Below are 15,608 nucleotides of genomic sequence, written 5' to 3'. Positions count from 1 at the left end.
CAAATTGAGTGTTCCCTGTTCAATGTGTCTTCTGTCGTGGGAACAATCAGCTCTCACATCTTTTATTGTCTTTGAATAGTGAGTTCAGACATCTGCACGTCTCCTCGTGGCGTCGACAGATCTCAGTGAATTCCCGGCGGAGTCTGTTGTGAAGGTGGAGGTGGTGCGGAGGTTTCTCCGTTGTCTTGTTCGGATCAGATAAGCTTTTTAGGCAGCACATGTCAGCTGTCATCTGAACACAGAGCTGCTCTCTCATCTGGCAGTCAATCTGATTGAACCAGACGCTTATAAGGTGCTGAAGGTGTGACTGTGTGAAGATCAGCTGTCTTTATTCGAAGCGCTGGAAAGACTCACTGAAGACATTGAAGCTCTGCTGCCACCAGGAGTCCTCCTGAATCAAAAGTAAAAAGTACATGTTGAAAAAACTAGAAATACTACATATATTATAATATCACAAGTGAGAATAATTCATTCAATTATTATTGGATTATAATTGTAGCTCTCTTCGCGACACAGACACAGGTCGGTTCTTTAAAACGGGCGTTTATTTATTGGAGTTTTCATTTTGTAGCCTCCCCTCTTCCGTTACGCTCGTTTGAACTACAACAACAAATTACACATATATATCCAAACACATTAGCATAGTACGCTACACATATATGAATGAAAATATATAAATGAAAATATGACACATGAAACCATAAAACAAATACCTCGTTGGCCGCATGTCGCGAAAGGAGATTAATCTTTAATGTTCCTTTTCCGAATAACCTTGTCAAAATTATAAATTTGTCACAGACTTCAGCTGAGCTTCAAATAAAGACGTCAACCCATGTTGAGTTGTCCAGTGTATCAACAAAACACGCTGTACCAGTACATGAACAAACATTAGTTCCTAGGCAAAATAAACAACAAACACTTACGCATATTGGCGTAAAAAACAAAACGGTATTAAATGATGCCATACCTTGTGAATTTTCAATGTCCATGTTTGTACTAGTGTTTTCCTTCTTAAAATGTTTTTTTAAATATTTTGAGATTTGGTTGAGCAGGGTATACTTGTACTTTTACCAGTCCTTTTATTAGATTTGTGTTTGTTTTTAGTGTCAGGATGGAACCCTTGTCTTTTTCTCTGCAGACAGAATCTACCTACGGGTACACATAAATAACCTGAACCTGATACCAAAACGATTACAACATTACATGAAATAAAGTACCCATTTATTGAATTCAACTATGAAACCAATTGTGTTGTTCTTTTTAATTAAGGCAAATTTGTTACGTCATATACAAACATTAAATTAATGCCTTCATCCATTAAGTGTTGCAACTGAAAAGGCTTAAGATCATTTGTATTACTTGGGAAGCTTGTCTGATTTTTTAACAAATATGTTTGATATATTTTAAGCAGTGTGACAGATTTCCTAAAGGAAACACAGTAAACTTCTTTGCTGTCCAGGTAGCCAACCAGTTGCCGTCCTTGTTTTGATTTGGAAACAAAGATGGGAATCTGGATATCTTTGAGGATTCAGAAAACACCTTTCGGACTTTTCTTTTTCTTTGGGTTTGTAAATGTAACTCAAGGAGCTGCCCAGCAGATGTCGCCATTTATGACTGCAACAAATGCTTCGAAACCATAAACCAACTTCCTTATTGCTCAGGTGTTGTACAATTAAACTTGTCTTCCTTACAGTCAACAGTGAGGCACTTTCAGTAAACTAAAACTAACGCTTACTTTGTGGTCAGTTCATAAGAAGGAAAGTGACGGAGAGAATCTGATGTTGGGTATTTCGTCATGAAGATGAAGGCGTTAGTGGGGTTTTTGACCCTTGTACACGGTATGATTACCTTCTTCTTTCTACTCTCATGTCTCCAGCTTTAGTTTCATGTATCCTCGTAAATCAGCAGCTAAAACCAAAGTTTTTATTTAAAATGAACACATTTCAAGGATGCTCAAATCTAATTTAATGATTTATTACAATTGAAATGTAGTTTGTGTTTTTGTTTGTGAGCGTCACTGCCTAGAAGCAATAATAGAAATAGAAGCAGAAGCAGACAAAGATCTATTCTCCTGTTTCATATGTATTTTATACTTTTACTCAGGGGCGTTTCCAGGACCTGGAAACATTAGGGGCTTAGCCCACAGTGGCAGGCACGTGCACAAATAGACATCAAAGTGGGCTTGAGCCCCTGCCTTTTTTCTTCCTCCATGAGAAAGTGCCCTTTTTTTGGGGTGCTTTTTTTTCAATAAATGAATATATATCTGCTGCTGTTTGCGCACAGTTTCCCTTTCCAAAAATATATTGATTGAATACAAAATAAAAATATCAGGTCGGGAGATTAGGCTGTGAAGTTCCGATGCTCTCTCTACCCTCCCTCCCTCCACATCTCCTGCACAGCGGTGCGGACATCGGCAGTCCCTTCAAATGCGCACATTTGCATGCAGTTATCAAGGCATGGCAGATGAAAAGGATAAAAAAACACCTCACAACTTCCCAAGATAGTTACTTACGTCAAGTCAGTATTTTCCCCAGAAATGTTATGTTTAAATTCAGATAGCTTTAGATCAGTGCTTCTCAAAGTGTGGTCCGCGGACCACTGGTGGTCCGTGAGCGCCCCCTAGTGGTCCGCGAGTATATTGGTAACATTTCACATTTGAAATAAATAAATACATTTAAGTTTTCTCGCGGGAATATCTCCGCAATGGAGCGCGCTAAAGTTTCACTTTCGATTGCATGATATAGCCCAGCGCAACACCTTCATCCCACTTGCTGCCACTTGTTTATACCATTTTCAGGCGATTTGTAATCTGTTCTAGAAAAACGATGCGATTTTGGATATTTGTGGAGTTAGGTGGTCCGCGAGTGTTTTTGTATTGGTCAAGTGGTCCTTGGTGTGAAAAAGTTTGAGAAACACTGCTTTAGATCTATAGATGAATTCAGACACAACGATGTAATGTCCATGCCTTAAACAGTAACTTCCTAATTTTGATTGTTGGCTGCTCATTTAAGAACTATTAATTGTACTAGTTTGTCGTTGTGCTTAGTGAATACTAAAGAAGACCATTGTCTCTGTGTTAACTGATTATTTTTGTAGAATTCTGTTGAGTATTAAACAATTGCGTGAGTGTGAAGGTATTAAAATAAATTCCTCAGTAAGTCAGAGATGTGCAACTATATTTAACTTTTTGTTGTTAAAACCTTTTTTTATCAATTATTATGGGAAGTGCCCTTTTTCTCACTCGAGCTCCTGCCCCCCAAAATGTCTGTGCACGTCCCTGGTGACAAGCATAAGTTTCACTTTCGTTTTTTTTCTCAACCTCGTTCATTAAGAATGTATGTTTCTCTGTTGTCCACGTTCATAAAACAACACCATCAGAGCCCGGTGCAAAGTATCTATATTCGTCCGCCGTTCTGATACATCCATGTAGTCCGCTGTAACTGTCGTTGCCTTTCCCCGCAGCAGCAGACGCACATTAATCACGCCCGCTGGCGAATGATAAACACGTCGGATCGTGAAAGTGCAGTCGGATTCTCAAAGCACCGCAGTCTCTTCTCCTAACTCCTTTTGAATTCTTCTATCCACTATTCCTTAACCCCGTGACGTTTCACACAGAGGCCAAGGAACAAACGATAGGGGCTGATTTGTTGACTATTCGACTGCAGTCAATGAACCAACTTCCTTATTGCTCAATGTTATACAATTCTGCTTGTTTTGCTTAACCTGATTCGTCCGATTCCTGCGACAGTCAACCGCGAGCCACTTTCAGTAAACTAACAGTAACGCTTACTTTGTGGTCAGTTCATAAGAAGGAAAGTGACGGAGAGAATCAGATGTTGGGTATTTCGTCATGAAGATGAAGGCGTTAGTGGGGTTTTTGACCCTCGTACACGGTATGATTACCTTCTTCTTTCTACTCTCATGTCTCCAGCTTTAGTTTCATGTATCCTCGTAAATCAGCAGCTAAAACCAACGTTTTTATTTAAAATGAACACATTTCAAGGATGCTCAAATCTAATTTAATGATTTATTACAATTTAAATGTAGTTTATGTTTTTGTTTGTGAGCGTCACTGCCTAGAAGCAATAATAGAAATAGAAAATAGAAGCAGACACAAATCTATTCTCCTGTTTCATATGACCACTTCAATTGAATATGTAAAATGCATTTGCTAATACTTTTCTTAGTTTCATTGTGAATGCTTACTTCACTTGTAACAGAGTATTTCTACAATGTTTTCTTTTATACTTTTATTTAAGTAAAATAATCTGATTAGTTCTACCGCCACCATCATTTGGTACCGTCTGCATGTTCCCTTTTTTGGGAGCAAGTTGTAAAATATTCTTATTTAAGTTTATTTAGATCACTTAGACATTTATCTATTTATCTAGTTTTGGTAAATTCTTAAATGCAAGTGTGTCTGAGTATGTGTAGGATAAAAGGTTTCTCTTTATATAAATGTCTTTGTAAATATATTATAAACTTCATTGTATACATTTTTTTTTTGTGTGTAAAAAAACAAGCAAATAAAATAATACATTTATAATTGAAACATCCTTTTGTCTGTCCTTCAAGTTTCCCAGCAATCTCCAACTGTTAGCGTGTATGAGGGGGTGAAGTCTGTCCAGCTTCCCTGCCAGTCATCTAGGTTACCTGAGGACACAACAGTGGTGTGGCATCGATACGGTTCCAATCCCTCTATTGTCCACCAGCATCGACATGTGTTTCAGACTCCGTTTGAAAACCAGCATTACAGCGGCCGAACATCAATGTCCGATGATGCTCTGGAAACTAGAGACCTCAGCCTCACTCTGGAAGAACCCCACCTCTCTGACAGTGGCGTCTACCTCTGCAAAAGGATCAGAAAGGGAGTGGAATTATTCCCCCGATACGAAGTGAAACTGCAGGTGATAGGTGAGGAACATCCCTACCCCACCATTAAACATGCAGGTTGGGGGTAAGTGGAGAAAACATTATAACATGCTTTCTAGGGTGTCCTTTCAGCAAAGAAAACGTAAAAGCTCCTCCTAACGCCTAATAGTGAAGAAAACATAATGAAGTGTCCTCTAGGATTCCCTATTAGTGGAGAAAACCAGTACCATGTAGGGTACCCATCCAGGAGAGAAAACCCAATAAAGGGTCTTCTACGGTGCCCTACTCGTAGAGAAAGGGGTATAAAGTGCCCTTCCAGTGGATAAAACATAATCCAGTGCCCTGTAGGGAAACATTTAGAGTGGAACACATGATACTATTCCCTCTAAGGTGGCCTTAATGCAGTGGAATTCAGGCTGTCCTACATGCTAGAAAGCTTGGTGCCCTACCACGTGCAGCTGGTGTCCTTTAATTGTTTTCACCCCAGCCCCTCCGACAGCCTCCAGCCTGTCACACATGCTGCCCGTTGGCCTTTACATTAATGGTTTACTTCTACACTAATGGTCTGAACGCCATATATATATATCCGTTTAAGTTGGTAAACCTGTCTATGCATATATTTGTAGGTATTTGTGCATTTAATGGTTGTATGTTTTTGACGTGCAAAGAAGTTATTTTAGATAATATATATATAATAATAATAATAATAATAATGGGTTTCGTTTATAACGCACTTCATATTTGAGTTCAAATCCCGAAGTGCTTCAAGCAGTGAGCAATATAGAAACAACACAACCCGGTAGAATGAATAAAAAGCAGTAAAAACAAGCAATACAAATAAATAAAATGGTAGTAACAAATAATCAATCAATCAATCAATCAATGTTTATTTATATAGCCCAATATCACAAATGTTACATTTGTGTCAGTGGTCTTCACAGTGTGTACAGAATATCAGTATGACAATACGACACCCTCTGTCCTTAGACCCTCTGTCCTTAGACCCTCTGTCCTTAGACCCTCACATCGTACAAGGAAAAACTTCCAAAGAAAACCCAGTTTAAAGGGAAAAATGGGAGAAACCTCAGGGCGCCTGCCCATTAAGGGCTTTGTAGGCGAGAAGAAGAATTTTAAATTCTATCCTGTGTTCTATAGGGAGCCAGTGTAAGGCAGCCAGGACAGGAGTCATGTGGTCCCTTTTCCTAACTCTGGTTAGTACACGAGCCGCAGCATTTTGAATCAGCTGAAGCCACTTGACTGACTTCTTGGTACTCCCTGATAATAAAGAGTTACAATAATCCAGCCTAGAAGTAACAAATGCATGGACTAGTTTCTCTGCATCGTTTTGAGGCAAGATATGCCTGATTTTTGCAATGTTACGTAGATGGAAGTAGGCGGTCCTTGAAATTGATTTTATGTGGGCGTTAAAGGATAAATCCTGATCAAATATAACACCAAGATTCCTTACAGTCTCACTGGAGGCCAAATTAATGCCATCCATAGTTAGTATATCTTTAGATAATTTGTTTCGTAGATTCTTCGGGCCAAGTACAATAACTTCAGTTTTGGTCGTGTTTAACATCAAAAAGTTTAAGGTCATCCACGTTTTTAAGTCCTTAAGGCGGTCTTGAATTGTATTTAGATGATTAATTTCATCAGGCTTGATTGATAAATATAGTTGAGTATCATCCGCATAACAATGAAAGTTTACAGAATGATTCCTTATAATATTGCCTAACGGAAGCATATATAATGTGAACAAAATAGGTCCGAGCACTGAGCCCTGTGGCACTCCATGGCTAACTTTGGTTTGCGTGGAAGATTCATCGTTAACACGTACAAACTGAGAGCGTTCAGATAGATAGGACCTAAACCAGCCTAAATAGAAGGTCTAGGAAATAGAAGGTCTAGGAAAAGGCTCTATTGAACAGATGGGTTTTGAGGCCTTTTTTAAAAGCATCCACGGTCTGTGGTGCTCTCATGTGGTCGGGGAGAGCATTCCACAGACTGGGGGCAGCCGAGCAGAAGGCCCGGTCTCCCATAGTACGGAGCTTGGTCCTGTGGGGTTTGAGGAGGTTTGACATCAATATTTGAGACATCATTTTGTGTGTCCTCCCAGTTCTCCAACATAACTCAACCATTGGAGTGTATGAGGGGGAGGAGTCTGTCCGGCTGCCCTGCCAGTCATCCTGGTTTCTTAGCAAGGGCACAACAGTGGTGTGGAGTCGCATCGGTTTTAATCCCTCAACCGTCCACCAGCATCTTGACGAAAAGGAGCCCCGTTTTCAAAACCAGCATTACAGCGGCCGAACATCTACGCCATCTTATGCTCTGATAACTGGAGACTTCAGCCTCACTCTGAAAGAGCCCCACCTCTCTGACAGCGGCGTCTACACCTGCCACGTCCATCACAAGGAAAAGGAACTCTTAAGGCTAATTGTGCGCCTGCAGGTTACAGGTAAGGAAAAAACCCTAATCCCCTTCTCTACTTATTACTTTATTAGAATACAAAAAAGAGGTTTATACGTATAATAATGTTGCTGTTTGGTGTACAGTAAGAGAAAGTCATGTTGTTGATTATGTTACCCACAGAACGGCCCATATTCCCTCCTGAGTTATGCCTTATGCTGGCTGTTTGCCTTGCTCTGGCTGTAGCTGCCTTGGGTTGGCACACAACCATCACAGGTATGTAGTATGTTGTCACAGGACCTGTTAAGATCACAGGTTGTGTGTTCGTGCTGCTGACGCTGTGGTTTGTTGTCCTCTCAGTCTCTTCTGTAGTGGTGGAAGAGGGGGTGTGCTTTGTAAAACTTCCTTACAATACCATAGTCCCTCTGCCTGAAGACGTCACCGTGGAGTGGAGCCGTTGCGCTCCCGAGCCAATGAGGGTCCACAAATATTGTTACGGCAACAACGATCTTATTAGACAGGATGAGTTTTATTGCAATCGCACAAAGATGCAGGAAGAACCACTGAAGACCAAAGACCTCAGTCTGACCCTCAGGGACCCCTGCTACAGAGACAGTGGAACCTACATCTGCACCGTCCACAAGGACAGAGAAGCCGTGACACAGAAACTAGTACGGCTCCGAGTCAATGGTCAGTATTTTGGATACCAGACAGTGTAGACTGCAGCTGCTAGCATGATATAGAGAATGTAACGTCATCAACAACAAGTCGGCCATCTTTAACGCATCCTGTTGACTGACCCGTATGCCTACAGCGAGTTAGCATGAACCTGTTTTACTTTAACTTCTTTAACTTGGACGGTAAGAACTATCGTGTCGTTTGCTGTAACAGCCAATCCCACAGCCATAGGCGCTTAATTCATTGATGAAATCAAATGTATAATACTCCTCTGCCTCAGTGAAGAGCTTCTCTTTGTAAAGACATGTATCTTTCGTGTGTAGTGTATTCATTAAAAGCCGCGTTCACACTGCGGTACTTTTCCCACTGCGGTACTTTTCCCACTGCGGTACTTTTCCCACAAAGGTTCATGCGAACTTAGTTCATGAGAACTCTTTAGTTCGCATGAACTAAGTACAGATCGCGTTCACACCAGAAAAAGTCCCTGGAGGTGGATTAGGCAAATGAAGCCGCTGACGTCACTTCTTCTTCTTCTGCTTTGGGTTTACTGGCAGGCCGCAAACCACTTCACGGCGTATACTGCCGCCCAAAGTCCCCGGCCAGAAGTCCCCGGAGTTGGGGAAGGCTTCAGTAGAAGCTGCAGGGAGTCCCAGCAGCTTCTACTGAAGCCTTCCGAGTAAATCGCCAGAACGCCGACACCTCCTCATCTCCACCGCTGCCATGTTTTATTTTTTGTTGCCATAAGTTAGTCTCTCTGCGTTTCTGCGCTGGGCTAATGCTAATGCTAATAATGCTAATGCAAGGATAATAAAATGGCGGCTTCACAAAACTTTTTGGGAGTTTTACGGGGCGTGGTTTGCAATCCGCCCAGCCAATCAGGAATATAACTCTTTTCTCAAAAAAGAGCCGCTCGAAAGTCCCTGCTCTCTAGCAGGGACTTTCGAGGGGGTAAAAAGGTTCGCATGAACTACTTTTAGTACCGGCTCTTTTTGGTGTGAACGCGATCATGAACTAAGTTCGCATGAACCTTTGTGGGAAAAGTACCGCAGTGTGAACGCGGCTATTAAAGATGAGAAAAAGCTGATACATATTGACTGCTGCTGCATTTGCTAGACTCTATCCTCCAAGATGGCCGCACCGCCCCATAATACGCCTCGACTCCCCTTCCCAAAGAGTTTTCATCCTGTTTGGTTTCAGGTTAAGATCTATCACCAAAAGTAGTCGTTAAGAATTAGGTTGATTATCATGGTTACATTTTAAATACACATTCCTACTTGCAGACATACACTACGACACATTCTGTAACGGCCCATTCTCACCCTGGACATTACTAACCACTGATAGCCATTATCCATTTAATGGACTCAAATGATATGAAATCAGATGGTATCACCTGCTGCTGTTTCTAAACTGAGGGTCTGTTTCCCCTTGTAGTCGCCCAGGAGGTGGTGGAGGTCGGGGATTGGGCTAAATGGGTCACACTGCCCTTCAAAACCAGAGCTCGACTGCCTGCAGATGCAACGGTTAAATGGAAATGTTTCAAGTTGTTCAATTCCTGGACAGTCCATGTGCATCAGAATGGCCAAGACACGTTTAAGGAGCAGGACGACTCTTACAGAGACCGCACAAAGATGAGGGAAAACCCCCTGCAAGCTGGAGATCTCAGTCTGACCCTGATTAACCCCAGTCATGGAGACAGCGGTGCATACACATGCACCGTCGAAAGGGACGGAGACGTGATATGGAAGAGATCGGTGCGGCTCAAGATCAAAGGTCAGTACTGTAGATAAAGATCAGAGGTCTCTTTAACAGGAGGGTGATGTCAGTGATGTTACATATTCCATTTGTTCTTCACAGCAAGACTTTGGGTTTTGGCTAACTGATGCATTTGTCCTCCGAAGACGAACCAGATGGCGCCGTGAACAAGCAGCTTCCCTGAACCAGTGATATGTTCGCGGTTTAATTTGTTCACTGATGTTAACGCTTCAGTCTTGAATTCAAGTCTCTCCTTCCTTCGCTCTCTGCCTGCAGGAACTATGTGGTGTAAAAAGATCAGACGTTAAAAATGTTTTTGTGATTTCATAATTGTTTTAATATTGTAAGTTTCTGGCTGTAGCACATGCTCCCTGCTCACGTGATCACCTTACATCATCAATAAATAAATAGATAATCTGATCATGTAATTGTCTACCAGTCACGGGGGATCTTTTTCTTTAACGTTAACACTTTCCTGATCAAACCTGAGGCACTAAGATTCATTCAAACACGTTGGATCTCTTACTGTACTGTAACACTTGTGTATAATATTCAGAACTGAATTAGTCTGTTTTTCTACAAAGCAATTTCTAGCAAAAACTTCTTGTCACTTGTTTATTATCTTAATATTTTTAAATCCAGGATTTCAAACCTTATTATTAAAACATATTAATAAGAACATCAATTAATGAATGATTAACAACATAGGTTCTAAGCCAAACATGTAAAGACTCTTTTTACCCTGTGAAATATATGACAGTACCATAATAGATGTTCATGTTCAATTTACTGAGTGCAATAAACGGACAATAAATAACAACACGTGCTCCCAGAGGGGAGGAATACTGTAAATAAAAGATGCTACACAGCAAAACTTTGAACCAATTTATATCATGACATGGGTACCGGCAATTTGACTTAAGTCTTACAGAAAATACTTGAACAACAGAGTAAACGCAGGTAATCAAGAAACTAAGAGAGCAGGCAAAGTAATACTAAACAAAAGATAAACAGCACAACTAAAGAAGACACAAAATGGGATGGCGGAAAACAGGCAGCGAGTCCAGAGGAAGAAACAGCCGAAAGGAAACATGGTAGATAGAAACATCGATGAAACATTGACGAGAACCACGGTAAACATCAACGCCCAGAAAAACTCTGGGAAAGAGAGGCGTATGTACACACAGAACTAATAACTAACAAAGTACAGAGCTGGGGAAGTAGAATCAGGGCGGGGCAAACAATCACAAAAAGGCGGGAAGAAAACAAAAAGGGCGGGAAAACAAAGACAGAGTGAACAGTTTTTCACTTTGATCCCTCCTGGACTCAACAATCCATTTACAGCAGAAGATAAGTGTTTTAAGAGATTCCACAGAGCCTCTCGCTGACCTCCCACAGTTTCTGGGCCACAGCGTCGTCCCGGGCCTTCGGGCACGATTCCTGCACGGCGCAGCAGGCAAAGTAGCGCCCGCTCAGAGGTTCGATGCCCTCCTGGAGGCAGCAGTGCAGCGTGGTCTGAGCGCCGGCCTCCGGGTTCAGGAACAGCAGCCGGGCGATGGGCTCGATGAACACCTTCTGCCACAGACTGCAGTGACGGGACAGCCCGGTGCGAACCACACCTGCAAGAGGAGAGACACACCTGAGCAGGGACGTGCACAGACATTTGGAGGGGCTACTGCTCTAAACTGGAAAAAGGGCCTCCCCCCGAAAAAAAACATAAGACCTTTTTTTAATGTAAAAAAACCAAATGATTATTACATCAACTAAATTGAACAGTAATTCACATCTCATAACAAAATAAGCTAAGGCGACTACTTGCATTCGGTGACTTAATTTCAAAAATGAAAATCAGGGAAATGTTTTGTCGTGCGGTCCATATCTCATTAAAATATCTAATGTTAGTAACTATTAAAGACAAAATGGGGACAATTCTGTTCTAATGTAGTTTGACCTTTGTAACTGCTGTGCAGTCCAGACATACTGATAAAATAGGGCCTCTAACCAGGGGTTAAATTGGGCCGGGGCTGTCCGGGGTTCAGCCCCGGCACATAGGACAATGCTCTGACGTCATCGCCCTCGCTCATTTGACATTTGTTTAAGCCATAATGTCAAAACATCTCTCGTTCTTAATATAGACTTTATTTAGGGTCGATATGTGTTGACTTTAAAATTTAAAATAGCAGATCTCTGTGACAGGATATGGTTTTTCCGCTTAGTGAACGTGCGTCTCTGATCCGATCAGGAGCTGCAGCACCGTGTGTGTGTGTGTGTGTGTGTGTGTGTGTGTGTGTGTGTGTGTGTGTGTGTGGTGTGTGTGTGTGTGTGTGTGTGTGTGTGTGTGGTGTGTGTGTGTGTGTGTGTGTGTGTGTGTGTGTGTGTGTGTGTGTGTGTGTGTGTGTGTGTGTGTGTGTGTGTGTGTGTGTGGTACCGCCAAACCCCCGACCCGTCTTGTAACACGGAGTCCGTTTCCTACACCATCAGGGCCGGTTCTAACCAATTTGCTGCCCTAGGCGAGATTTTAGCTGGCGCCCCCCCCCTGCCAGAAAATCGTTCAGTCGAACAAATAAAAGTATCCAAGGAATACACAACAGAATATATAAAAAATAAATGTATTCAGTATTATATGAACATGTTTTAATTGGGGTGAGGACATCACATCCTCTAGGGGGGTCCAGGGGTATGCCCCCCCCCGGGAAGAAATGTTTGAACATTTAAAGTAACATGGTGCATCTGGTGCACTTAGAGCACACATTACTAGAGACCTGATCTAGGGGGTACAACTCTAACGGCCCGTCCACACAGCGGCGTGCGTTGAAGCTTCCCGGCGGGCGTGTCTGAAACTCAACCAACAACCAATCACATGAATCTCCCGCCCCTGACATACAAGCAGCGGTTTGATTGGCTAGAGCTTGTACTGGCATATGATTCGATTGGCTGACGCTTCTGCCGTGGCTTCAAAACTTGAACATTGCTCAACTTTTGCAGCAAGCCACGCCAGCAAAGTGACGTCACCCCATTCAAAGTGAATGGTGAAGCTTTCAACGCACGCCGCTGTGTGGACGGGCCGTAAAACACCCATATGAAAAAGATTGGTTTACATTTTAATAATCAAATAAGTATGTGAACATAACCAATAACCTACCATAGCCAATAGCAAATAAATGCAACTTATTTTATTTTTGTTGTTCATTCATATTTTATTTTACCTAGTTAACATTTATTTATGCATATTTTTGTATCTCCAACTTTAAACGATATTTTTGGTTTACTGTCCTATAGTATACATTGAAATGATTTCAAACCTGTTTACCCCAATAATTATAAAAGAGTGCCTTGGAAATATTTGTTTACATAAATTGCATTTATCTCTCTCGCTCGATCCCACACCCACTTTGGCTGTGAGCTGCGGACGCCTGATAAGCCAACACCCCCCACTTTCATCACTGACAGCGCCCATCGTACGGGGCAAATGGAAAGTGTAACCGGGGTGAAAAGGGTGTTCCCTTGACTTAATTATGAATGTTGTTACATCAAGGCCGAAAATTAGGATGAGCGCAAACATTCAAAATGTTTTTTCCCTCCCAAAGCTGCCAGCGCAGCGCCCCCCCCCCCCCCCCCCCCAGATCTGGCGCCCTAGGCAACCGCCTATATCGCCTATGCCAAAAACCGGCCCTGACTTAACCTAACAACTTATTTAATTTGTTTTCACAATTACTAATGTCATGTTTTTTTTTATTCTTGAAGAGAATGTCTTTTTTCTGGCATTCTTCCAGGATTAACAAAAATAAGAATGACATTGAGAACAATCTTTGAAGTAAATGGCTGTTGTTAAACGCTTCCACATTTACTTCAATCGTACAATAGAAAAGATAAAAGTACCCAAGGAATACACAAAAGAATATATAAAGAATAAATGAAAAATCTCTACAAAAGACCAATATACTACAAAAACAGAAACGTATTGACATGTTGGTATATATACATCAAAAAGGCTTCAAATATATTCGGTATTGTATGAACATGTTTGAATTGGGGTGTGGACGTCACATCCTCTAGGGGGGTCCGGGGGTATGCCCCCCCAGGAAGAAATGCCTCCCAGAGCTGCCAGCGCGACAGTCAACCGCGAGCCACTTTCAGTAAACTAACAGTAACGCTTACTTTGTGGTCAGTTCATAAGAAGGAAAGTGACGGAGAGAATCAGATGTTGGTTATTTCGTCATGAAGATGAAGGCGTTAGTGGGGTTTTTGACCCTCGTACACGGTATGATTACCTTCTTCTTTCTACTCTCATGTCTCCAGCTTTAGTTTCATGTATCCTCGTAAATCAGCAGCTAAAACCAAAGTTTTTATTTAAAATGAACACATTTCAAGGATGCTCAAATCTAATGTAATGATTTATTACAATTGAAATGTAGTTTGTGTTTTTGTTTGTGAGCGTCACTGCCTAGAAGCAATAATAGAAATAGAAAATAGAAGCAGACAAAGATCTAATCTCCTGTTTCATATGACCACTTCAATTGAATATGTAAAATGCATTTGCTAATACTTTACTTAGAGTCATTGTGAATGCTTACTTCACTTGTAACAGAGTATTTCTACAATGTTTTCTTTTATACTTTTACTTAAGTAAAACAATTAGATTAGTTCTACCACCACCATCATTTGGTACCGTCTGCATGTTCCCTTTTTTGGGAGCAAGTTGTAAATTATTCCTATTTAAGTTGGGTTAAATGCAAGTGTGTCTGAGTATTTGCAGGATGAAAGGTTTCTCTTTTAGTATAAATGTCTTTGTAAATATATTATAAACTTTATTATATATAAAAAAAATGGTGTGTGTAAACAAACAAGCAAATAAAATATATACTTTTATCATTTAAACATCCTTTTGTGTGTCCTTCAAGTTTCCCAGCAATCTTCAACTGTTCGTGTGAATGAGGGGGTGGAGTCTGTCCAGCTTCCCTGCAAGTCATCTAGGTTATCTGAGGACACAACAGTGGTGTGGAAGCGCAAAGGTTCCAATCCCTCAACCGTCCACCAGCATCAGCATCACGTATCTTATCTTCAAAACCAGCATTACAGCGGCCGAACATCAATGTCCGATGATGCTCTGGAAACTGGAGACCTCAGCCTCACTCTGGAAGAACCCCACCTCTCTGACAGTGGTGTCTACGTCTGCCAAAAGTTCAGAAATAAAGTGGAATTATCACCCCCATACGAACTGTTACTGCAGGTCATAGGTGAGGAACATCCCTACCCCCCATTAAACATGCAGGTTGGGGTAAGTGGAGAAAACATTATAACATGCTTTCTAGGGTGTCCTTTCCGCGAAGTAAACGTAAAAGCTCCTCCTAACGCCTAATAGTGAAGAAAACATAATGAAGTGTCCTCTAGGATTCCCTATTAGTGGAGAAAACCAGTACCATGTAGGGCAGTGTTTCTCAAACTTTTTCATACCAAGGACTAGGGATGTCCCGATCACCTTTTTTTGCTCCCGATCCGATTCCGATCATTTGATTTTGACAATCTGCCGATACCGATTTTTGCCAATCCGATCTTTATGCAATGCATTAAGAGAAAAAAAAAGGTAACAGATAACGGCTGGTCATCCAACGCGATGAATTCAGCTATCTTGGCTGTTATTTGTTTGGCCTTTTCACTGTTCTGGGGCAGTTTCTCTTTCCTTTTGAAAGTCTCTGAAAGTGTCGGTTGTTTCCAGTGCCGTTCCCTGAGTGGCCGCTGTGTACTCGTCGTGTTGTTGTTGGTGTTTGTTTCTCAGGTAGCGTATTAGATTGGTCGTGTTGAACGTAGCTCTGTTCTTTCCACCACGCGGAACCTCTGCCTTGCAAACATTGCATCTGGCTGTTACACTGCCTTCGCTTTCAATGTTATAATAC

At 41.6% G+C, this 15,608-nt stretch overlaps 1 protein-coding gene across 2 annotated transcripts; it reads left to right on the top strand.

Moving 5' to 3' along the window:
- Window positions 1-3,335: 3,335 nt before the first annotated feature.
- On the top strand, window positions 3,336-11,970 carry LOC117444094 (butyrophilin-like protein 2). Of its 2 annotated transcripts, XM_034079811.2 has the most exons (7): window positions 3,337-3,893; window positions 4,576-4,914; window positions 6,992-7,330; window positions 7,465-7,557; window positions 7,642-7,971; window positions 9,394-9,732; window positions 9,817-11,968. In XM_034079811.2, the coding sequence occupies exons 1-7, from the start codon at window positions 3,851-3,853 to the stop codon at window positions 9,840-9,842; spliced, it is 1,509 nt and encodes a 502-aa protein (XP_033935702.1). In that variant the 5' UTR covers window positions 3,337-3,850; the 3' UTR covers window positions 9,843-11,968. The 2 variants fall into 2 exon arrangements, with proteins under 2 accessions (XP_033935703.1, XP_033935702.1); XM_034079812.2 differs by lacking the exon at window positions 7,642-7,971 and having other exon boundaries at window positions 3,336-3,893; window positions 9,817-11,970.
- The last annotated feature ends 3,638 nt before the right edge of the window (window positions 11,971-15,608 follow it).

Source organism: Pseudochaenichthys georgianus, unplaced genomic scaffold (genome assembly GCF_902827115.2).
Source record: "Pseudochaenichthys georgianus unplaced genomic scaffold, fPseGeo1.2 scaffold_731_arrow_ctg1, whole genome shotgun sequence".
Lineage (NCBI taxonomy): Eukaryota > Metazoa > Chordata > Actinopteri > Perciformes > Channichthyidae > Pseudochaenichthys > Pseudochaenichthys georgianus.
This window is presented reverse-complemented; position numbering and strand designations above follow the sequence as displayed.